At 32.4% G+C, this 26,260-nt stretch overlaps 1 protein-coding gene across 1 annotated transcript in view; it reads right to left on the bottom strand.

Moving 5' to 3' along the window:
* Window positions 1-26,260, bottom strand: part of CNTN5 (contactin 5) — an 853,760-nt gene that overhangs the window by 158,585 nt on the left and 668,915 nt on the right. The window contains exons 11-12 of the mRNA XM_051986848.1: window positions 5,020-5,147; window positions 1,068-1,243 (exon numbers count right to left, since the gene is read on the bottom strand). Of these exons, the coding sequence (XP_051842808.1) occupies window positions 1,068-1,243; window positions 5,020-5,147 (304 nt within the window). The remainder of the gene's footprint in view (window positions 1-1,067; window positions 1,244-5,019; window positions 5,148-26,260) is intronic.

Genomic DNA, 26,260 nt, shown 5'->3' with positions numbered 1-26,260 from the left:
CATGAGATTCATGGCATAACATTGAATTCATTGGTCTATGGAATTAATAGCTCATTGAAAAGGAAGAGGACAAATAGCACGAGTGTAATTTAACAAAGCACAAATATTGATCTGTCCTGTTCATTATGCACTAAACCCCTATAATTTTGAAAGTTGACTGGGTCTCTTGAATGGTAGTTTTCTATTCATATATAACTCCATGACCAAAAGTTGAACCACAGTGAAATGAATATGCTAAGGTGTTGCTTCCTTCTATTGAATCATATAGGGAAAGTACAATTGAAAAAAATAAACTAATATATGAATTTTATGCTATTGAACAGATAATCAAATTTCTTAAAAATCCAAAGCAAACTAAGGATATGTTATATTGGCATTTGAAAACTACGATAGTATCTGTAAATACTAAAAGAAAATTAGAGAAGGAATAAACTGCTTCTGCTAAATTCTACTGCTAACCCTATCTCTCTGAAGTGTCCTGACTATTTTGGGTATATGACTAAAGTTCAATTTAGACAACCATCCCAAATAGTTATGGAGAACTTGGAGCAGGCAACATCTTGAACCATTTTGTTGTTTGTGACATAGAGAAATAATAGACAGGATGAAAAAAAAAAGTTTAATGATTGCATAAGTTTAATGCCTGTATAAGATATTAAGATAACAAAATTTATGATAAAACTTCATATTAAAAGCAATTATCCAATTTTTAAAAAAATTATAATTTCTAGGATGTAAAGGCTATTTCATGTATATATTTTTCCATTAGTATTTTAGTACATGTTCTAAGATAAGAAATGTTAATATTATATAAGATAGCTGGTAATATGTTGAATAATTTCCAATGAAAGTTTTATATACCCATTGGGGAAGCAAAAATCATTTATTTCACATTAGGGTCCCTATGTAATTATCATTATTTTGAATGTTTGCTATAATTCTAAAGTACTGACTAAAGCTATTATTTTGAGTCAATTATTTTCTATTTTTATCTGAATTTCATAGTTGGGAAAAGCTGTCCACTGAAATCTGTGATACATATAAAAATAAAAATATGTTGCACTTACGGCCCTGATGCTTTCAAAATGTCCACGTTCCTTCTCAAAATCAATAGGCTGTCCCTTCAAAGTCCAATAGAAAGAGACATCCAAACTGGCATCATGAATTGCTTTGCAGTTGAGGACAATGCTTTCTCCCACTGTTAACTCGGTCTTCTTGGGAGTAAGTTCTATCCTTGTAGGTTCTATAAAAAAATATGAAGGAAGAAATGCTTCATGAAGCATTTTCCAGTATTTAGATTAATTTAAAAACCTACAACAAAACATAAATATTACAATTGTTGAAAGCACATAAATAGTATATTTTAAATTGTTAATTCAAATAAACAGCACACTGATGAGATAAATTATTTGCTTTCCAAATACAGTTTTGTTTTAGATACATTCACTATATAATGGGAATCCCACTGTGTAGTTCACTTGGGTAGCATTCACTTAATTAGGAAATTCTACTTATTCCAGAAACAGATAGAAGTGAGTTAAATGGCTACATGATGACTGAATTACTGTTCAATTTAGTGAAAATGATAATTAAACTGGATTATCAGAAGAAGATAAAAAATAACAGATTATTTTAAGCTCAAATTAAAAATGTCCAGTTGCAAACATAGAAATAAATTTTACTCTTTGGTGTCTTGGCATTTTGGCATAGAGAATGCCATACTATTTCCTTTTGAAATACAGTACCACAAAGTAGGATTAAATTGGAAAGACAATATGGAATTTCCAATATGCTCTTTTCTTTTAGTAATTCAAAATAGTATTATGTCTTTGTGGACAAAGAGAAATGGAGTATGAAATCCATACTTTGGCATCATGATGTTGTCTTTTTTCATTCTCCCTAGATTCTTCTGTCTTGGTTTTATAGTATGTAATAATATGTGGAGTTACAAAGCAGAGAGAATCCTATATTTGTTGGTCTTGTAAGATCTCACCACTTTGGGAGATTTATGCTGGCTTTGGAACTGGAAAACCAAGGTTCGAATACTGCATCTGTGTGAGACCTTAGCAAGTCACTTAATTTAAATCAAACTCAGCTTTCTTATTGTACTGTAATAGTATGATACCCATGTAAATCCATACCGTTCCCTTTGGGATGTTCCTTGTGTCAAAGCATCATTAAATTCTCTAATACTTGAATTACTTCTAAAGAGTCATTATGAGTAAAATAACAATCATAGGATAGAACTTATTTTAAATATGAAATCTTAAGATATTAAATACCCTGCATAGTAACAATCAAGAAACTAATATCTTGGGGCAAGTGAATGGTGCAGTGGATAGAGCACTAGCTCTAAAGTCAGGAGGACTTGAGTTCAAATCTAGCCTCAGACACTAAATACTTCCTAGATGTGTGAGCCTGGGCAAGTCATTTAGCCCCAATTGCCCCCAAATTTAATATCTTTAGAGAAGATATAACACATAAATTTGATTTAATCAGAACACAGTATTGTGGCTAAACAAAATCCTGGTTAACTGGGGATTAAGAAGAAAATCTTTTTTGATCTCTGCTATTGAAGGTATTCTAAAAGAATATTGGTCTTGTTACTGCTTCAGGGCAGCTAGGTGGTATAGTGAAGAAAGCACCTAGGCCTGGAATCAGTATGGCTCATATTCCTGAATATAAATCTGCCTCAGACACTTACTTACTTTATGACCCTATGCAAGTCACTTAACCCTGTTTTGCCTCCTCTAAAAAAATGAACTTGAGGAGGAAATGGTCAGCTACTCCAGTATCTTTGCCAAGAAAACCCCAAATGGAGTCATAGGGGAACATGACTGAAAAGACTGAACAATATCTCCCTATTAATATAATGTATAGGTTGTACTTAATATAATTGAATTTGTCTTTGATTATTTGGGATCTTACACTGTTTCAGGTTAACTATTATGAATCATATAAACGATGATAATAGAGACCTATAGATGGAAAGGTATAGAAAAGTGCTTTGAATCTGGGGCAACCACCTAAAATTTCTTTTTTTGGGAATAACACCAGAGTACTAATTTGCTTTCCTCCCCTTTGTACCTGAGTCATTGCTTCTAAAACATGCTACAAAAAAAAAAAAAAAAAAAAAAGTCTGGCACAGTGGTTGGCCCACAGTAGTACATGCTTAATAAATAGTCCTTCATTGACTGACAGTCAATAAGATTTTATTAAGCACTTATGTGCTAGGATTGACCGATAATGATAATGATGTTTATGATGATAGGTCACATTTATAATGATCCTAAGGGAACATAAAGTGATTTTGATTGATTATAAGATCATAAGATCTTAAATGAAGATCAGGAAAGGACCTTAGAAATAATCTAGAATCCCACAAAAAGACAGGGCTCTAATTAATCGAATTTTATGGCATAAGGTTTATAAGGTAAAAAACAGAATATACCCTGGCTAAATTATTTCCTATTTATCTATTGAAATGTGTGCATTAAAGGGTTACATCATGTTCCCAGTTTTGTTGTGATAGATGTTGCTAATTGATGTTCCCTGCTTCAAGTATTTGCTTCTGTTTCTTTTAAACTATGACACATTAATAATATTAGCATACACACACACACACACACACACACACACACACACACACAATATCTGGCTCTCCTTTTGACTAGGCTTGAGAAGAACAGATATCCTGAAAGGCATCACTCATTCCAAAGAAGCTGTAGGGAAAGTCTGATACAATGTCTAGAACATTGTAGGTCTTTAAAAAATGACTTTTGATTGCCACTAAGCATTGTTTAAGCACTTATCAAATGCCAGGACTATCCGATGATGATGATAAAGATGAAGAAGAAGAAGAAGAGAAGAAGAAAGAGGAGGAGGAGAAGAAAAGAAGAAAGAGGAGGAGAAGAAAAGAAGAAAAAGATGTAGAGAAAAAGAAAAAGAAGATGTAGAGAGAAGAAGAAGAAGAAGAAGAAGAAAAAGAAGAAGAAGAAGAAAAAGAAGAAGAAGAAGAAGAAGAAGAAGGAAGAAGAAGGAGGAAGAAGGAAGAAGAAAGGTCATATTTGTGAAATACGACTTTCTTTAGAAAGTGTGAAGAAGAAGAAGAAAGGTCATATTTGTGAAATACAACTTTCTTTAGAAAGTGTATAAAGTGTTTTTGATAGATTATGAAATCATAGGATCATAATTAAAGAGCTAGGAAAGAACCTTAGAGACAATTTAGTATAGCTTCTCTCTTTCTTCTTTTACAGAAGAAAAAACTGAATTTTAGAGAAGTTAAATGATTTGCTCAAGATTACCCAACTTTTAAGTACCAGAGTCAAAATTCGAATGTAGGTCCTCTTATGATTTCAACAGCTTTGTCAAACATTTCCACTTTCTCAATTATTAGTATATTATCATCATTTTAAAGGTGAGAATGTCAAGTAACAACTAATTGTTTTTAATCATTTAAAACTAATAGACAAGATATAATTACTAATTACCATAAATTGTTCTTAGCTCAACTTCAAATAGTTATCATGAAAATGTGATGGATTTAATGTTGATATGAGAACCACATAATTATGTTGGGGAACATGAAAAATTTCAAAAAGTTGCCCCTTGCTTCTTTACTTTTTAGTCAAAATGAAATCAGTATTCCTGTAACAAACTCCCTATGTTCTCTGTTCCATCCCGTCTCACCCCCTCCTTGAGAATCACAAATTCATAGATTTAGAACTTGAAGGGAACTCTTACACCTTCTACTTCAAGGTAGATAATAATATCTGTAATAAGCATCAGAAGTGAAATTTGAACTCATGTGTATGTATGATTCCAAAAGCAATGTTTTGAGGTCCCTCAATAATAGAAAGGTAATATTTGTTTATATTTGTTCATAGGTTCCTAATAGTTTATGGGTGCACATATGAATAATATTAATATTCCTTTGTTTATAGGCAAAATGGTTTCTTATAGAGAAGGAAGCATGTGAAATTTGTAGAGCTTGTCAATAGAACTGCTGGATTCTCTTACCTTTTACAAATACAGAAGCTAGGATTTCAGCTGAACCAAAGACATTCTCCCCTCGGCAAATGTATTTTCCTTCATCTGGTTTGGAAGCATTTAGGATCCGGAGGCTCCCATCTGGAAGAATAGCTATTCTGAAAATGATCAGAAAAGGATTTTTTTCCCCTGTATTACTGCAAATTGACTAATTTGTAAGTAACTTGGGTAACATCTGAAATCACTTCTAGATTGATAATAAATAAGACAGAATCTTTGTTGGGACAAACATTTTACCTTTCAAAGAATTTCTGTAACCATCCCAGGTTATATCTTCTCCTATTCAAAGGAGTTATGGAGTAATGGGCTATTTTTTCTTTTGACACTTACTGACAGCTAATTTGAAAACTTGAGGGGGAAAAGGTGACCCTGCATTTGGTTATTAAAACTCGCTACTATAATATTGTCCAGTGATATTTTAATATTAAGCACAGCTATTTTCTCTGAAACTGAGAGTGACCTTAGAAATCAAATATAAAATGATACCAAGGTAAAAAGTAGAGGAGGACAGGCAGAGAACATAAAATTAATTGTATACAGCTCTAAGATGATTTATGGCAGTTGTTCTACAGTGCAAACTGTGCAGCAAAGGGATGAAAATGAGATCTGCAAATTTGGTTGCTCACTTGGCAATTTTTTCCCTTAAGAACTTGATCTTCAGAGTTTGAATTTGGGTTTTCTCACAATGTTTGCTAACAAATGACCTTAAGTCCTGGATTAAGGTGAAAAATTAATGTATTATTAAATATTTCTAAAGTTTAAAATCGGGATCATCATTTTTATTGGTCTTTTGGAAGGTATGGCTGCTGATTGGCCCTAGAGGTATGATTGAATGCAAGTAGATTATCTATGAGGTCTTAACTCCTGTGCTTGGCTAGGAGTTATAATAATAATAATATAGTATTAATAATACATAATAATAAATAGATAATAATAAAATGACATTCCTGTAAGACTTTAAAGTTGGTCAAACATTTGGAATATTAATATAGTCCTCATTAGAATTACAAAACAACCTGAATAGATAGATATATGAGACAGATACTATTATTTTTCAATTTTAAAAATGTAAAAATTAGTTTCAGAGAGGCTCAAGTGCAGGGACTGCCATAGGGACACTTAACAAAAGAATTGTTAGGCACAGGACTTAAATCAAACTCTGCCCGATTCCAAATCCAGTGCTCCTTAGAATGATTACACTGTGGCAAGCTGTCTTTGGTAGCAGCTGTTTCTCCCTCTTTGATATTAAAAATTTACCTGAAGGTCCCATACTATCAGTAGGACTATAGTGGATATTTAATTGTTAGGCATTTATTCTTTACAATAACTAGTGGTCCCCAACAATTTTTAATCCTATGAATCCCTTTCAATAACAAAAAATTGTGTTGTGAATCCTCAGGGTAATTTTATATAGTACTCATAGTATTCTTTTTTATTTATTCATTAAATGCTTATAATAACTATAATTATAATTTCTACTTCTAAAAGCTCCAAATTAAAACTTATATAGTATAATTATAATAAGAAAATTCTATCCTACATCTAATTATTAAAATTCTAATATAATAAAAATAAAAAATTCTAATTAAAATTAGAAAACTAATATAAAATGGTTATGAAAAATTAATCCAATAATACCTATTATATCTTGCATAACTTCCTGCTAAGTTTCTTTCTTTCTTTTTTACAAATTGTCTTTCAATAAAAACATACAATTTAGAAGATGCTGAGCATAATGTAAATCATCATATAAAAACAATTTGGATATTGAACATTTTATTTGAACAATAGTATACAATATTTGGTTCAACACTACACAAACACAATTCAAAATTGTTTTTTGTGTGTTTTGATTTAAAACAAGAATAGAGTGAAAATGCTTGCTTATAAAAATACCTAATGAAAAAAGATAGGAAAGTTTTATAAAAATCCCATGTTGAAATATAGAAGTTCATTTTTTTAAACTGAAAATTTTAAGGTTGATATTTATGAATTGTGATTATAATTTGAAAAATCTGTTGACATATCAATTCAATTACTTTTTCATCACTTGTCAATTCATCATCCAGAGGATTGCCAATCCAAATCAAGTTTTTAGAAACTTCATGAAAATTTCCATCGAAAGTCATTTCTAAAAATTTCAGATAATCATTTTCTTGACAACTTGGTCAAAGATAATTTACTTGTAAAATAATAAATTATGTAATGTCATAAAGAACTCAATTGTTCTTAATTTTATGTTTCTAAAACTTTAGTTTCCTAATCTTATGTTTTACTTTATTTTGATCATTTAGTATGTTTGTGTTTGTATCACACATTTAGTATGTGTGTGTTGTATCTTACAACATAAGGTTGTAAATCCTTACATTTGTACTTTAAAGTTAATTATTTTTTCTTATAATACTTAACTCTTTTTAATGTATTTGTTTATCAAAACAAATACAAAATAGAAAAACTGTCATGTGCATAGCAAAACATGAGAGGATCCAAAAATATTTAACAATAAATTTCCAATTCAAGAAAGCGTATTTAATAATAGAAGACATTGTATCAGAACTGTACATCTTTTCTTTGGCTCTTTGTAGGTTTTCTTTTTTCTTCTGTGTATTCTGTGTATACATTACTATTTTCGCCCCATTTCTTCCCTCCCAAATCTCTCTCCCCTGATTGTTTCCCTCCCTCTTTATCCCATTCCCATTTATCTATTTACACTTTTGACTTCCATCTTATTCTATTCCCTCCTCCTCTTATTTCTTTACAAATTTTGGAGGATTTTACACTCCTCTCTTTCTCTCTGTTTCTGTCTTTTTCTCTGTCTCTGTCTATCTCTGTATGTCTCTCTTTCTCCCTCCTCTTCCATATCTTTCTTTTCAATTACCCAATTACTAATGACAATTTTAGTAGTTAATTATTTTGTAAAAAGATATTTACTAAATATTGTAATTTTTTTTAGCCATATAAGATTATATGTACACACAAGTAAAAAGGACCAGTAATAATTCTGCTATAAGAAACTGGAACCTGAGTGGATGCCCAGCAGTGGGAAAATGGTTGAATAAGTTATGGTATATGAATGTTATGAAATATTATTGTTCTATAAGAAATGATTAACAGGATGATTTCAGAGAGGCCTAGAGAGACTTACATGAACTGATGCTAAGTGAAATGAGCAGACACAAGAGAACATTTTATATGGCAATAAAGATTATATGATGATCAATTTTGTGGGACATAGGTCTTTTCAACAATGAGATGATTCAGGCCAGTTCCAATGATCTTGTAATGAAGAGAGAGGTCTGTGGGAACTGAGTGTGGATCACCACACAGCATTTTCACTCTTTTTGTTGTTGTTATTTACTTGCATTTTGTTTTCTTTCTCATTTTTTTTCCTTTTTGATCTGATTTTTCTTGTGCAGCAAGATAATTGTAGAAATATGTAGGCATATATTAGATTTAATGTATATTTTTATCATATTTAACATATATTGGATTATTTGTCATCTAGGGGAGAAAGTGAGGAAAAGGGGGGAAATTGGAGCAAAAGGTTTTGCAAGGATCAATGTTGAAAAAATATCCATGCATATGTTTTGAAAAATAAAAAGCTTTAATAAAAAAAAAAGAAAAAAATCTGCCATAGTGCACATCTCACATTTGTATGTATTAGAAATATAACACACTTTCTAGCTAGCTGAAACTTCTGAATAACCAACTCAAACTTCTGAGTAGAGAAGTTTCATCTTGGTGCATTATAATTTGTCCAGATGATAATCCATCCTGACAGTTTAGAGCAAATGGTGTCAAAATAGAAGTGTTTTATAATTTTTCTTTGAAGGACACTACAGAACTATTCTCACTCCTTCAATAACTGCTTATTTGTATTCGGTTCTCAGTGCTTTTTTGGAAGGACACCAATAAACCAGAAAGTGTCCAAAGAATGATAATTAACATGCTAAAAGGACTAAAGAATTTGCCATACAAACATCAGCTCACAAATTGGGAATGTTTACTCAGAAGGAGAGAAGATTTAGGAAGGTGATGAGAGCTGCCATCAACAATTTAAAGGGCTTCCAAGTAGAAAAGTTTTAGATTTGTTCACTTGGTCACAGAATATTGAACAAGGAACAATAAGTGAAGGATGTAGAAAACAAAAAGTTAAACTTATAAACGCCTTCACAGGAGTTAATGGGACTCCTTATCTTTGGAGCTTTTCCAGCAGAGACTAGATGATCATTTATTGAGAATGTTGTAGTGTAGAAATATCATCTGTCACAGTAGTCCACAAAACTTTTGAGCCTTGAACCAGATTAAATATAATTGAGAAATGTTTAACAAAATAAAAAATATAATACAACATAGATAATGTTAACTTGTAGTTTTCTAAGTCAATATGCAGCTGCAGAGATTTGTTTCTATTTGAATTCGTCTTCACTGCTTTAGAGGATGTTACTTTTTCAGGTATGGGTTAGGTTAGGTCTAAGGTTCTTTTAATCTCAGAGATTTTGAGATTTCTATATAAATATAATATATTTTATGTTACTATAGAACTATAGTATATAGTTCTATATACTATAAAAAGTGTATATACTATATACTATAAAAAAGAAATATATTTTGAGTACATATTATATACTTAACAAAATAATTGCTTTTGTACATAGGTTCTTAACCATTTTGTGTCATGGATTCCTTTGGCAGTTTGTACAAGCTTAGGATCCATTCTCATAAAGTTTTTAGATATTGAAGATAAAACATATACATTACAAAATAGTTAATTTAAAATTTTACATTTTTAAATATATGATAAAGTACATATATTATAGAATAAACTAATTTAAATGTATAACAATATTTTAAATACATAAGAAAATAAATTATAAAATAAATCAATGACCTGTTGAAATATAATTATATATTAATGTTGAAATGGTTATAGATAGATAAGTAGATAGATTCATTTTTGCATATATGTATTTTAAACATATATATGTTTCTTTCTTTTTCTTTTCTTTCTTTTTTTTTTTTTACAAATTGTTTTTCAATAAAAACATACAATTTGGAAGATGCTGAGCATAATGTAAATCATTACATTAAATGCTTATAATAACCCTAGCTTATGGACTCTATGATCAGAGTTCCCAGGTAGTGGGACATTAATAGCATTACAAGAATTACTACAAGATAGTAGAAATTTCTTGGTTAATAAATACACATATAAAAATGATTATTTTTAGAAGGCTAGTTTAAAAATTCAATAACTTTGGAGATATAATTGAGATTTAGAAACTGGCACTATTTCATATCTTGATTTAAGACAAGTTCTTTTTTTACTGACAGGCAGTAACATATTATGTTTTCCTTTTTTTTTTTTTTTTTTTTTTTGCTGAGGCAATTGGGGGTAAGTGAGTTGCCAAGGATCACACAGGTAGAAAGTGTTAAGTGTCTGAGACCAGATTTGAACTCAGGTCCTCCTGACATCAGGGCTGGTGCTTTATCCACTGTGCCACCTGGCTGCCTCATATTTTCCTTTTAAAGATGGTTTATGAACATCTCTATACTTTAGGCTACCAACCTACTTGTGAGATTAAGAACTTTCAACAGGGGATTTTTTTATCTGTCAAATGGTAATGTCTGTTAACTGAAAATCTAGCATCCATTTCAGAAATTTGAAAAATATTAAGAGGGACATAAAAAGGTGAATATCATTCAACTTACTATCAACCTTATTAAAGTTTTGATAGAAAAGGATAATTCCAGTTATTTAATGTGTTATTGAATTAGATAATGGATATGATCTGCTTTATTAAAAAATGTTTTCATAGCAAAGAACAATTACTTTTGGCAGCAACAACAATAACAAAAGTCCAATTTTCACACATGAATTATCTCAGTAATATCCAAGTTAACGTATGGGGCAACCATTGTAACCATCATTATAACTGCATCCACAGCTATTCAGGGGAAGAAGCAATGTGACACTGGTTGATGATTCTTTGTTATGTTTATATATCTACTTCTATACAGTCTCTGGAGACATGTTATCTTCCTGAGGATATATCAGGGAGCTAACAAATACTTTTTTAACCTTGCCAATTACTACAACTTCTTCAAATTAGTGTCAAGACAAATTATGTCACTAGTAGAAACTAAGTATTGTTAGGGAATTTATAGCTTGAGGCAAATGACCAGTAGCTTCAGGGACACAAATTGGTGGTTCATCCTCATTGCCAATGGAAGAGTAGACATTTGGAAAATGAAAAACCAGGAAAAGATGGTATTTTAAACTGGGATTTGGATTTTGGATCCAAGGTTTAGGATATATTAAAGAATAATCTGCGAATATTTGAGAAGAGGTTACTGAGAACCTCTTTGATCTCTTGAAGAGTAGATTTTGCTAGGCTAATGTCACTTTTTTTTTTTTTTTTGAAGCAGTTTACAAAACTGGCAGACCAAGGAAATGGCATGTGATCTGGATAATTACATTTCAGTTGGATATTAGATAAACAGTTATATTTTGATAGACAATAAAGAAAGATGTAGACTTATGATTTGAGAATCTTAGATTTCAAGCTAGAAACAATCTTAGGGGTCACTGAGTCCATCCTCCTCATTGTCCGTCAGTTAATAACAATTTATTAAGTTCTTACTACTAGGCATTATGATAATTACTGGGAATCTAAAGATAAAAATCATTCCCGTTCTCAAGGATTTCTCAGGAAATGAGGTCTAGAGAGATGAAACGCTTTGCCCTGGATTACATGGTAAAAGTCTGAGGCTTGATTTGAATCTTTCTGTTTCCAAGACTACTATTTTATCCAGAATATGACAGAGTGGATAAAGTTCTAGATTTGAGGTCATTATACCTGGCTTATATACTGTTGACCTTACTCTGAAATAGGTATGGCATGTAATAATGTCATATACTTATTTTATAAATGAGGAAATAGAAATATATAGAGGTTTACTGATATAGTCACACAGTAAGTAGGAGTCAGAGGTGGTCTGACTCCAAGTCCAGGTTCTTTCTACTAGACTACCAAGAAAGAAGATAAAAGTCTGAACTAAGTTCAGTATTTTTGGCTCAGTAGGCATATTAACAGCTCAAACTTAGATTTTCTGACCCCAAATTTTCTAATTCAATAACACATTAAATAATTAGAATTATCCTTTTCTATCAAGACTTTAATAAGATTGATAATAACTTGAATGATATACAGCTTTTTTATGTCCTTCTTAAAATTTTTCAAATTTCTGAAATGGGTGCTAGATTTTCAGTTAGCAGACACTACCATTTGACAGATAAAAAAAATTCCCTGTTGAAAGTTCTTAATCACACAGTCTCTACTCTACCACTTCATAGCATATTGGCTGGCACACAGTAGGCATCTAAATATTTACTGACCAACTTTACCCTTCTCCTCTAATTGTCATACGCTGGATTTTTTGCCTGATTTTTCTGGATCCCAGTTTTTTCATCCTTAAAATAAGAGTTTGATATAATTTCTACAATCTGATGATTCTAATATACCTAAAAGGCCATGAAATTATAGTACTGGAAAATATATCAGAACTTCTAGTTCAGTAGTCTCAAGGTAATTTCGTATGCTTCTTTTAATTATTTTTATTTTTGTGTCTCTTTGTGAGCCTGCATAAAGTGATTTGTGAAGCTGCTAATATCCTGAAGTCACTTTGTAGGAGATCACTTATCCAATTACCTTCCTAGGTCTACTAATAGGGGAAACTGAGGCCTGGATAGGTCAAATGATTTGCCAATTATCATGCAGGTAATAGTAATACTATAATTCAAATCCATATCTTAATTGACAGTGTAGTGTTTCAGGTGCCTATAATCATCTAGTCTATGCTTAAATATCCCTAGTGATAGAGTTCTTGACTGTTTAAAGGAGACCTTTAACAGTCTTTAAAGAGCTTATAAGATTCCAAATTAATTATAAGCCTCCTCTTCAGTAGTTTCCCTAGGAAAATCTATTTGTCTTATTTCTTTCTCATAAACAATACAAAATATCTACTCCTGTTTTTATATGACAACTCTTTAAACATCTAAAGATGTACCAGTCTAAAGATATTATCAGTTTGTGTAATTTGCATATTGGATGACAATTGTAATCTATTTCGTTATCAAAGTCAATGATAAAAATGTTAGAACAACAACATAAGGTAAAAGATCCCTAAGGCATCTTTTATTAAGTATTAGATGTTCTTTTGCCATTCTTTAAGAACTTCTAATGATTATAGTTATCCTTTATGTCTTAGATTTCAATTATTTAAGGAGCCATGGTTTTATCCATGTAGGTATTCCTTGAATGGCCTGATTCAAAAAATGCTAGTTGATATCAGCTTGTACGAGATCTTGTGCTTGGTCTTCTGGTCCTTTATAGGTTTATAATTGACTTAGATGAAGATATAAAAGGCACACTTATCAAATTTACAGAAGATACAAAGGTAGGAGGTAGAGCTAATGCCTAAATCAGGATTCACAAAGATCATGGTAGGTAAGAACTTTGGATTGAGTTCGATAAGATGAAATTTAATAGGGATATAACTGAAGTTGTATACTTGGGTTTAAAAAAGTAGTTTTGTAAAATACAGGGAAGACATTATTAAAAATATTAATAAATTATACTAAACTATGACAATAAGAGTTTATAGAGTCATGTGAATGAAAAAAAATCTAAAAAAATTAAATTAACTAAATTACGATGGGCATAGGGAGAAATGAAGAAAACAAGCATTTATTAAGTACCAACTCTGTGCCAGACACTGTACTAATTTTTTTTTAAAATAACAAATATCTAATTTCTATCACAACCATCCTTGAAGGTATGTACTATCATTATTTCAATTTTGCAATTGAAGAAACTGAGGTAGACTGAGGTTTACAGTGTCTTATCCAAGGTAACATAGTAAGCATTTGAAGTTGGTTTCAGACTCAGATGTTCTCACCTCTAGGCCCAGCTTTCTATTCATCTTGCCAATTATCTGCCTAGCTTCTATTAATAAAGAGGTACTATTATTAAACCATTTAAGAAATATTATAATAAGGTATGGACACCACAGTTTAGGGGAAAAAAGGATTATTTAGAAACTATACAGAAAATACAACTAGGATGATTAAGGGCCTTTAGTCCATACCTTATAACAATCATATAAAGGAATTTTTATTGTTTAGCCTGTAGGACAAGAGAACTATCTTTGGGTATTAGAATGGCTATCTTGTGGGAATGGAATCAGGTTTATTTTACTTGATCCTAAAAAGAAAACCTAAGAGCACTATAGTATAGTAGAAAGTAATGCTGTATTTCAAGTCAGAAGGCCCATGTTCAGACTCTGACTGATACTTTGTAAGTAACTTTTAGGAATACATATTACTTCTTTGGACCTCAGTTTGTTCAAGACTACCAGGCTGCCCATTTGATTTTTTGCATCCCTCTAATTATTAGGAAGCTTTTTTCCCCTTTATGACAAGCCTAAATTTACTTGTTACATGATCTAACAAAGGTTAGAAGATTTCTCCTCATGGGTGTGTTATAGATAAAGATTTTTTTTTAACTCTGGGTTGATCTTTGGAAGTCCATTTAAACTCTGTGATTCTGTGACACTCCTCCCCTCCCCCCAAAACACTCTATACCTTTGAAAATTATCTACAGAAATATATGGCCTGGTGGTATCTATATGTTTATGGGTATGTGGATGTTAATATGTATTTATTTATATATGTTTATATATGTATATGCATATATTTGTATGTTTATATGTGTATATATATATTTTGTACATATATACAGACATAAATACATGTATACACACATGCATGTGCATGTACAGACACATTACTATAGGTCTCAATCAACTCAAGACTTGTACCAAACTGATCTTTTTGATTTTCATTTTCTCCCAGAAGTATTTAGCTTAGTGCTTAGTGCTAATGACAAATTTTGAACATAAGACTTCCCAATGCTTTTTCAACGTAGACTCTAAAACAGAAGAATGAACAAATATAAGAAATTTTTATTTCTCCTTGAAAAACTGTGAGTTTGCTTCATTTTACAGGATTGCTATTGATATTAAGTTGTTCCAATTTTGTCTGACCTCATAACTCCATTTGGGGTTTTCTTGGCAAAGATATTGGAATGGTTTGCCATTTCCTTTTGTAACTCATTTTATAAAGGGGGAAACTGAGGCAAATCAAGTTTAGTGACTTGCCTAGGGTCACATAACTAGTAAGTACCTGAAGCTAGATTTAAACTCAAGTTTGTTTGGATTCCAGGCCCAGCACTCTATCCATCGAGTCATCTAGTTGCCTTCTAAAAGATAAATAAATTGCATTTGTGAGGTATGTAATATTGAGAGTAATAAAGGGAACTGAACCAAATTGTTACTCTTAAATCAACTAGTTTCTGGCACATGGGAAATATGATGTGGGGTTTGGTATCAAATGATGTGATTTGAGGACCAACATGATGTAGATAATGTAGACACCGGATGATGACAGGCTCTAAAAGTTGGGGTTTGGTCATGTGAAAAATTCCAATGGCCATTCTCTTTGGCCAAAGACAGCTTTATTTAGGGAAGAGGTTACAGACAAAATTTAGGGATATAATAGACACTGGGAATGGTAAAAATAAAATAAAATTGGGAGAACATAAAAAGGGGTTTTAATAATTATCAGGAGAAAGGAACCCATAAGGTTGGAGCATGCCCTTAGCTGGCAGGATAAATCCTGAAAGGGGCTTAGCACCCTAAGAGTTAGCTGTAGGAGGAGAAGTGGGGTTAGGAAGCATAATGGAGTTAGGAGAGATACTACCTAAGGGAGAAGGGAGAAGGGGAAGGGGAAAGATACTATAAGACAGAGTGTTCAAAGGAAGGCAGCAGCCATGGGATGGCCCATAAGTATATTTTATAGGGAAAATTTAACCTTAGGGATATCACTGAGATTTTTGACAGGGCATGGCAAGGTCAGACTGTTGGAGACACCTTCAGAGGGTGGGTCTCGAGGGTATGACATAATTTAGATTTCAGACTGGAGGACCTCCCCAAAGATCATCTCTATCTAAGCCTTCTCCTGCCTCAGGATTAATTTTTGTCAGTTCTTTCTCCTAACCATACCTAACATTAAAGACAGCATCACTTCAGTTTCATCAATACTGATAAGTTGAAGTGGAATGAGATTAAACCATTGGCATCATTCTGCTCTAAAATGATGTGATTCTATGTGCCTGACACTGCTAAGAATTGAGAAGAACACAAATGAAAATAAATCATCTGTATTCTTAAGGTTACACTTAGGTTTCCAGATATATGAAGTAATCAGAAATTAAATAACACTTTATATAATCAAATGATAACTTCCATCTTATGGACTGATAGGTGTTATGAGAATTCAAAGAAGGAAAACTAATTGTTCGTTGCTGTAATGACAAGAAGTTTCAGGGAGGTGCAGAGGTTTGAGCAAGAATTAGTACTAATAAAGTACCTCAATTTGAGCCAGGATTAGTACTAATAAAATATCTCAGAATGAAAATGTTTGGGAAAATTGAGATGCATTTGCTTGGGCTAGCTGAATATTTCTGGTAAAAATATTACTTGGGTTTGACCATCCCAATAATTATCTCAATCATGTTGTACTTCATTTTGAATATGTAAACACATTTTCGGTAAAGGAATATAAAATATTCTTCTGTTTCACTGACAGACTTTATATTGATGGGATAAATTTAAGAAAATTAGCTAGATATTTTAGACCCCACCAATTACTACTGAAGAAAAAGAGTTTAAAATTCAATTCAATCTAAAAAAGGTTTATTAAATGCCTACTATGTGCCAATCACAGTGCTAAGGACTAGGAAAACCAAAAGAGGCACCTTCCCTTAAGGAGTTTATAGTCTAAAAAGGAGACAAGTAAGCAAATATATACACAACGCAATCTAAAGAATATATAGGAAATAAGAGGAAAAGCATGGGAATTAGAGGAATTAGTAAAAGCTTCCAACAGCAAATAGAATTTTAATGGGATTTGAGGAAATCTTGCAGGGTCAGTTGTCAGAGTGGAAGGAGAATAGTGTTCCAAGCACGGGAGACAGCTAGAGGTGAGAGAGTGTGTGTCCTTTTTCTGGAACAGCCAGGAGGCCAGTTTTACTGGAGTGAAGAGTATACATCTGGGAGTAAAATGAAAGAAAACTAGAAAGGTAGGAGGGGTCTAAGTATGGATGGCCTTGAATGCCAAACAGAGAATTTTATATTTATTCCTGGAGACAGTATGAGGCCACTGGAGATTATTGTGGGGTGTGTTTCAGGGAGGAGGGACAAGATCAAGTCTCTTGAGGAAAATGACTTTAGTTGCGGAATGGAGAATGGCTTGAAATGGGGAGAGATTTGGGCAGACCCATGGGCAGGCTACTGCAAAACTCTAGGCAAGAAATGATGAGGGTGTCCATTAGAATATACAATCAGAGGCAGGAAAGGAGGCCTATTGGAGAGATATTGCAGATTCCATTGACAGTTTGGATGTGGGGAGTGAGAGATAGGGAGTAGGGTTGTACATATGGAGTTTAAAAATGTCTACTGAACATATAGTTGAGGATGTCTGAAAGGCTCTTAAAAGATATCAGACTAGAGGTCAAAAGAAAGAAGGGCAGGAAAGGTAGAACTGAAAATCATGAGCATAAAGATGGCAATAAAATTCATGGGAGCTAATGAGATCTCCAGGTAAAGTAGTATGAAAGGAGAGGACCATTGATAGAAGCCTGAGACACATTTCTGCTTAGAGGGTTCAGTTAAGGATATGGAGAAGGAGCAGTCAGGTAGATTTAGAGCTGGAAAAGACTATCTTGATGATCTAGTTTAACCCTCTCACTTTTCTAAAGGAAGAGACAGAGGAAAATTGAGATGAAACTTAGTCAATGTCACATAGATATCATTTAACTGGGTTCACCAGATATTTTGACTCCAAATTTCTTTCCACTATAAAACTGGGTAGTTATTCTTTTCTCTTCACCTTACTTGGGAAAATACAGAATTTATATAATTAAATTCTTGAAAGATTTGTGGAAGTAATGGGGGATTTCATAGCATCATAGAATGCTAGATTCCAAGGTAAAAGAAAAGTGCTGAAGTCATCAATTCCAACCCCATTATTTTATATATGAAGGAATCAAGGCAAGTGACTTACCTAAAACTATAATTGTTAAAGGTGAGATTGATTTCAGATCCCCAGTATTGAGATCCAGAATTCAACTGTACCTAATATTTTATAAAGATAACAGTGTCTATGTCAAATAGATTAGTGAAAACTAGTTAAAAATCATTGGTATAATTGATTCATATTCTTATTTCATAAACCAAATCAGGTGTTTCCTGACTGGAGGAATTAAACACTGATTAGAGTGATCCCATTTGAATGCATATTATTAAAAGTGTAGTAATTTTGTATGTTTAGGAAAGGTTTTTCTTGCTATTTAGATGGTAATAATGTCATCAGGTCATTTCATATTAATTTTAATTGCTTTTCAAGTTTCATAGATTTTTCGTTGGTTTGAACACATACTTTTCTATATAAAAAAGTAAAAATTTAAGTCTCATACAAAGAAATCAATTGGCATAGGATATGACTACTTTTCTACTATGGATCTTATCAATTGTTGCAATACAATATGTTGATTAATAATTACTCTGTTGTCAGTCTTTCTGTCTTTCTCTTTCTCTGTTTCTTCTCTCTCTATATTTCTGTTTTTCTTATACTATAATACACCCCTAATCATCCAATTTTTTTCATTCCTGGTCTGATTTAGCTGTAATGACACAATTTCTTTAGAAACTTTAGGTTTTAATGATTCAGAAATAAGAAAAAAACTTATTTAACTATCTAAAGATAACTACCAAGTGTATTTCTGACCTCACACATATTCACTCTAAAGGAGAGGGAATTACCTAAAAAACCCTTAGTATTCTACACAAATTTTGCCTAGTTTTGTGATACAAATTGTTTGCTGCCAATTTCCTTTGACATTCTCCCAACCCAAATTCTCAGGCAGCTTAAATGTAAAATTGCATCTAGTAGAATTAGTAGAATATTCAACACAAAAAAGAAACACACCCACAGATATAAAGGGAAAGATATGCCAGAGAAGACCTAAAGATTCATCTATATTTTCATAAGCCTAAGGATTTGCACAAATAAGGTAATATATGCCAATTTCCAAATACAAACAATGAAAAGTTCATTTCTGCTAGCTGATTTTCATTCTCTAATTCTGGGACTCTGCCCTGGAACCTTGTGGCTCACCCCCGAATACTGTTTCACAAGACCCATTCCAGTTCTTCCATGAATGAATTCCTATTGGAATCTTCATTTTGTGAAAGGGCCCAGTTTGGCCAGCCTTTATTCTCTAGGTCCAGTTCCTGACTTTCAAAACCATGCATTTATACAAGCAATGTCTCTCTTCTCTAAATATTCACTCCAGCTTTTTTAGCTCCTTTTTGTGTACTTTCTTCCATTAAAATGTAAATTCTTTTAGGGTAGTGCTAGTCTTTATTTATTTGTGTATTTTTGGACTTATAATTATATCTCCAGGGCTTAGCTGATTGTCTGACCCAGAGTCAGTACTTAATGGATGCCTTTCCTTCCCTTCCTGTTTTCCTTCCTTATCCTGGTTTCTTAAGCCAGACTGGAAGAAAGACTAATACGATCCTTGGGATGACTGACTATAGCAGAGAATTCGATACTCTATCCCTATTTCACTAACAGTTTTCTCTAAAAAGACCCATGAGATAAGAATGGTTAACTACAAAAGCAAATATGTATTCTGGGCATAATTATCAAGGGTTAATGACTGATAGAAACTACCTAGTTTGTTTGGAGGACAAATATGGTTAGGAGGGCCAACATTAACCTTGAATAATGCAAAATGAGTAGCAGAATTATTTTCATATTATCCTGAAGCTCAAAGAGTCTTAATTTCACTGAAATGAGATTTTTATAAATTTAAAACTGTTAATTAGATGTTTACATGGAAAATTTCTTATCCTTGGGGCAGCAATCATTCAGCTAACACATTATTGTTATAAGCATTGTAATAATGTCCAGTCATATGGAACCAGATTCTCTACCTGATTCTATGTTCCTCACCAATGTTAGAATATTAACCATTAGTGACACTTTTACAAAATTGACATAAAATGTGTCAAATCTCTTTCTTGGGGGGACCTGCAGAAAACATTGCTATTTCTTGGTTCTTTTCATAAAGACACATTTATTTTATAGTGAAATTAAAAATTAGTAATCTTGCAAATTGCTACTTTTGTACAATTTTGTATGACTGATGAGACAGAGCTTAAACTCTCAAGCTACTAATAGGTATTTTCTACATCTATCAATTTGCCAAGGAAATTGGGACATGGGACACAGAGATTTAAGGGGCAATGTTATGAACTAATATAGGCCACTGGGCAGTATATGGAATCCAAGGTCTAAAGTCAGGGAGATTCATCTTCCTGAGTTCAAATCTGATCTCAGACATTTCCAAAGTCAGCATTGTGGTAAGCACTTTATAGGTATCTCACTTAATCCTCACAACAATCCTGGGAAGGTGATGCTATTTACCCCACTTTACAAAACTGAGGCAGACAGACTTTAAGCAACCTGCCCAGGATCATACAACTAATAAGAATCTGAAGCTAGTTTTGACCTCATCTTCATGACTCCAGGTCAAGTGCTCTATCTATTATTATTCCATACAAGGTGCTAGTATGTGCTGAGGCAGAATTCAGGTTTTTGACCCCAGGTCTAACACTCTATCCACTATTTACCTGCTTTCACGTTGAATGTAAGCCTTGAGAGTAGGGCCAATTTCCTTTTTGTCTTTGTCCTCAAATGCCCAGGAAGTAGTAACTGTTTATTAAATGTCTGTTGAATTGAAATGAATGAGTATATGTTGAGTTACAGGGTTAGGATCAGAACTGGAGGCTATGAGAATGCATGGGAATATAATACAAAGAGGATATCTATAACCTAAGGATAGTTATATTTTACATGAGAAAATTCATTTTATGGTTTAAGAATTTAAGTTTGGTAAAATACAGAGATAGAAGATACATAGAGGAAGTATATGAAGAAAGGTTGATATATAGCTCTGCTATCTTTCCCATCTCCATTTCCATTATCATCATTTGGTCAAAATCAGCATTGCCAGCAGAACCAGAAAACATTTTTTCCCCTAGTATTTAATATTCTAGATGCTACAACAAATATATATATGTTTAATCTTGGTAATCAAAGACATTCTTTTTTTCCAGTAAATATTTTCAGAAGAATTTATTGCACTAATATAAAAACAATTAATTTAAATTGCAAATCTTATAATTAGATATCTATGACAGCAATAAGCAATTTTCAAAATGTTAAAATTCATAATCTATAATTATGCTTTCATTTCCTTATAATTTCCTTTTACCATTAACTTTGCTGATTAGTAATCTAACCAAATTTTGGTTGTCTTACTTGGTTTTAATTTGGTTAAGTGATGTGTCTGGCTGCCCCACAATGTTTATGAATTTTTTTGACTTATGAAAAGTAATATGGGCTAGAGCAGTTTAACTCAAAGAAAGATGCTATTCACTTAGCTATTCTACAAGGAAATATTGCCTTGCTGAATGGCCTGCTAGAGGAATTTTCTAGGACTAGAAGAGATATAAAAGGTAATAATAAACGACTACTGTGGCTAGCTTCAATGAGAATGACCTCATTTAATAGTCTAGAAAGAATTGAATTAGCTGGTTTTCTGACTTGCAATGCAGGATAAATACCATCTATCTTTCTTTTCTGATGAAAGGTGAAATATAATTTAGCAATTACAAAATAGCAGTTATAAAGAAGCATGTATTATATGCCTTATGATCAATAATAAGAGTAAAAATCACATTTGTTCCATAGTGGTAGACGACATATTGAATTGAATGTTTGAACCTTTAAATTCACATTTATTTTGCCTATCTCTGTGGTTTCTGACTGGGTGGAGAATTAACAACCTAACAAGAGTTGTTGTTCTTGAAGGATGATAATGAAGCTAATTTTAGTGTTCAAAAAGAGGACATGAAATTAACCTGTTGAGACAGGCAGTGTATTAAATGGTTGCCCAATACAGATGATGTTTTAGCAATTTAGGAAAATTATGGTGGTAAACTGCGGCTGGTTATCAAAACTTAATAAACAACACAGCACAAATACTTTAAGACCTCATTAATTTAGACTAATATGAGACTATCAGAATTAATTTTTAAGTATATAGCACTGAATATGTATGAGGAAATAAAGTTAAACTATTGTCAAATATATATGTATATATATTTTAACTACTGCTCATACAAGCAGAATCTAGAGCTGAAAAGGATTTTAGTAGATCCTTTTATACCTTTATAAGATGTTAAGCTAATTAGTTCATGCTAATAGAAGTTTTTTAATAATATTTTATTTTTTCAAATATATACAAAGATAGTTTTCTTTATTCACCTTTGTAAAATCTTGTGTTGCAATTTTTTCTCCCTCTCTCCCTTCTTCCCCTATCTCTTAGACAGCAAGCAATCTAATATAAACTAAACATGCAATTCTATAAGTTTTTTAATGAATAAACTGGAAATAATTAGCACATCAGTAATAATTCTAGCCTAAGCTTAGCAAGTCTCTCTTTGCAGTGATATTGATCACAGGTAAATTAATATTTCTAAAGTATAAGAAAAATTATTTTCTTAGAAGCAAACCTTGTTTACAATATTCATTTGCTTACAAACCCTCTTTTCACAAATAGCTCAGTCAACTTAGATGAAATTCCTGTTATCATAATTCTCTATTAGTAGTTTTACTTAATAAAGTTTCATATTAATACAAAAACCATGTCCCATGTTTGCATAGCACTTTTATAATTTACAAAGCATGAGAGGGAGCATGAAAGAGTGGGATAGGGAATTGCACTGAGAATTAGAAAGACGTTACAAATATTGGTGTGTGATTTGAGCAAGTCACAACCTCCATAAGACATAAAGTTTTCAACTCAATATAAAGTTCAACAACGAAATTTTAACTCTGTAAGACATAAAGTTGCAGAAAATTTATTAGTCAGTGTCCACAGGAGAAGATTTCTTACTTTGAGTTTCCTATGCCAATAGAATCCCAGCTTCAGTCCCCATTTCTATGCTTTTCCTATTTGGGAATAAAATAACTCTGTGGGGTAGGATTAGTAATTCACTATTTTGCTAGGAGTGGCAAATATGAAATAGATTTGGGAGAGCAATAGGGTTACTAAGGAAAGGACTTTGGAAAAGTGAGAAACACCAACAAAAAGATTTAAATGAACAAATCACTGTACTTATCCATTAACTCTAGTGTTCTCTAGAGATAATAACATGTAATGAACCCAGGGCTTGCTTAGAGATAGAATACTTTGGTGTAAATCCCTAATTTCCACCTTGTTAACCAAGTAGTCTTAAACAAGCCATTTAACTCTCCTCATCCACTATCACAAGACAACTATGAGAAAGTGCTTCATAAATTGTAAAATGCTTTGTATATCTAAATTACTATTACTGATACATTGAAGAACTAACAATGAAACTCTTTATTTTGAGACAAATACACAAATAGAGACAGAAACAGAAAGGAAGAGAGTCATGGATGAAGAAAGAGGGAGAGGGAGAGGGAAAAATTTTTGATAAAGGGTTATTGTTAAGTCTAGAGCCTTTGGTTTATGTTTTCCTTTTCACCTTCCCCATTGTGTGGTCCACTCTTTTGTATCCAACACTTAATCTGTAGTAAAAATCAGCTTATCTTTATATGAAGACAAAAGACTTTATAAAGTATGTGCAACAATACCACAAAATTCTATCCAAAGACAGATCATTCTTTATGTAAGTCAGTGAGCCAGACAAAGCTACAACTACTTCTGATTATATTCAACTTGAAGTTGCAATTCTCTTAATTTATCATTTGCTTCCAAAATATATAGAGAACTGACTCTAATTTGTAAGAAATCAAGCCATTCTCCAATTGATAAATGGTCAAAGGATATGAACAGACAATTCTCAGATGAAGAAATTAAAACTATTTATAGCCATATGAAAATATGCTCCAAATCATTATTAATCAGAGAAATGCAAATTAAGACAACTCTGAGATACCACTACATACCTGTCAGATTGGCTAGAATGACAGGGAAAGATAATGCAGAATGTTAAAGGGGATGTGGGAAAACATGGACACTGATACATTGTTGGTGGAATTGTGAACACATCCAGCCATTCTGGAGAGCAATTTGGAACTATGCTCAAAAAGTTATCAAACTGTGCATACCCTTTGATCCAGCAGTGTTTCTACTGGGCTTATACCCCAAAGAGATACTAAAGAAGGGAAAGGGACCTGTATGTGCCAAAATGTTTGTGGCAGCCCTATTTGTAGTGGCTAGAAGCTGGAAAATGAATGGATGCCCATCAATTGGAGAATGGTTGAGTAAATTGTGGTATGTGAATGTTGTGGAATATTATTGTTCTGTAAGAAATGACCAGCAGGATGAATACAGAGAGGCTTGGAGAGACTTACATGAACTGATGCTAAGTGAAATGAGTAGAATCAGGAGATCATTATATACCTCAACAACGATACTGTTTGAGGATGTATTCTGATGGAAGTGGATCTCTTCAATAAAGAGAACTAATTCAGTTTCAATTGATCAAAGATGGGCAGAAGCAGCTACACCCAAAGAAAGAACACAGGGAAATGAATATAAACTGCTTGCATTTTTGTTTTTCTTCCTGGGTTATTTATATCCTCTGAATCCAATTCTCCCTGTGCAACAAGAGAACTGTTCGGTTCTGCACACATATATTGAATCTAGGATATACTGTAACCTATTTAACATGTAAAGGACTGCTTGCCATCTGGGGGAGGGGGTGGAGGGAGGGAGGGGAAAAATCAGAACAGAAGTGAGTGCAAGGGATAATGCTGTAAAAAAAATTACCCTGACATGGGTTCTGTCAATAAAAAGTTTTTTTAAAAAATTAATTTATCATTTGCTGCTACTGGCACAGATAAGTCTGCTTCCCCTTTCCTATTTTGTGAGCTCAAAAATTCTGGATTTTCTCTGGAAGCCAAAAGGGCTTCCATTTCCCAAGATCTTTTTTAATCCTTTATTCCATTTGAGAAAACTACTCTTTCCATTAGCCTTTTAACTGTTAAGAGAGTACAGTACTTATGTCTGACTCTTTGTGATTGCATTTCAGATTTTCTTGGTAAAGAAACTAGAATAGTTTGCCATTTCCTTCTCTAGATCATTTTATAGATTTAAAAAGGCAAACAGGAATAAGCCCGGGGTCACACAACTAGTGTCTGAGGCCAGAAGTGAATTTAGGAAGATGTGTTTTCTTGACTCCTGGCCTGGCACTCTATACATTGTTAAGTCTACCTGCTCTAGTATATATGGACAAAGCATAAGTGCAGAAACCTTGACTAAAAAGAGTTTAGTTTGTTCATGTTCATTTTCTTTTAGAACATGACTTCTCAAGTAATCTACTTCCTTAGTGAATATGGTTCTCAATTTTTTCATCAGTAAAATGACAGGATTATATCATCTCTGAGATGCATTTTAGCTCTAAGCCCTAGTTTTTTTTTTTTTTTTTTTTTTTTTTTTTTTTTTTTTTTTTAATACTCAGAGAAATCCTGTGGATGGAAGACAGAGACTTCATGTCACTCAAGTGTAACTGAAGACTATTTCATTGTAGAGGAGGTCATTCTTCTTTCTTCTTAAATATGTATTCCCAGAAACAAAATGGTGGGCCCACTTTAATAAAATCACCAAACAAATTGGGCAGTTTAGAGTGACTGAAATCCCACTTATGCCAAAATCCTTCAAAAACTGCATAACATGAATTATTAGGAATAAAAATATTGGAGTAAAAGTGAATGAACAACAAAACTTAAAAACATAAATTTTTGCCTGAAGTGACAATGTGGGAATGCCTAATCACTCTCCTTTATATTTATCTGTGGAACTTTGTATAATTACTTTTGTGTGGCAAAATTCACCAGTTCCACTGGAAATAAATAGTAATTATTTGGGACTTTGTTTTAATGTCATCACATTATTTCAAGATAAAATTCTAAATCACATTTGTCATTAAGGTTGCTACTGCATTGATAAAGACAATGTTAAGT

The sequence above is a fragment of the Antechinus flavipes genome, chromosome 3 (genome assembly GCF_016432865.1).
Source record: "Antechinus flavipes isolate AdamAnt ecotype Samford, QLD, Australia chromosome 3, AdamAnt_v2, whole genome shotgun sequence".
Lineage (NCBI taxonomy): Eukaryota > Metazoa > Chordata > Mammalia > Dasyuromorphia > Dasyuridae > Antechinus > Antechinus flavipes.
The sequence above is the reverse complement of the archived record's forward strand: the minus strand, read 5'-3'. Positions and strand labels throughout refer to the sequence as shown.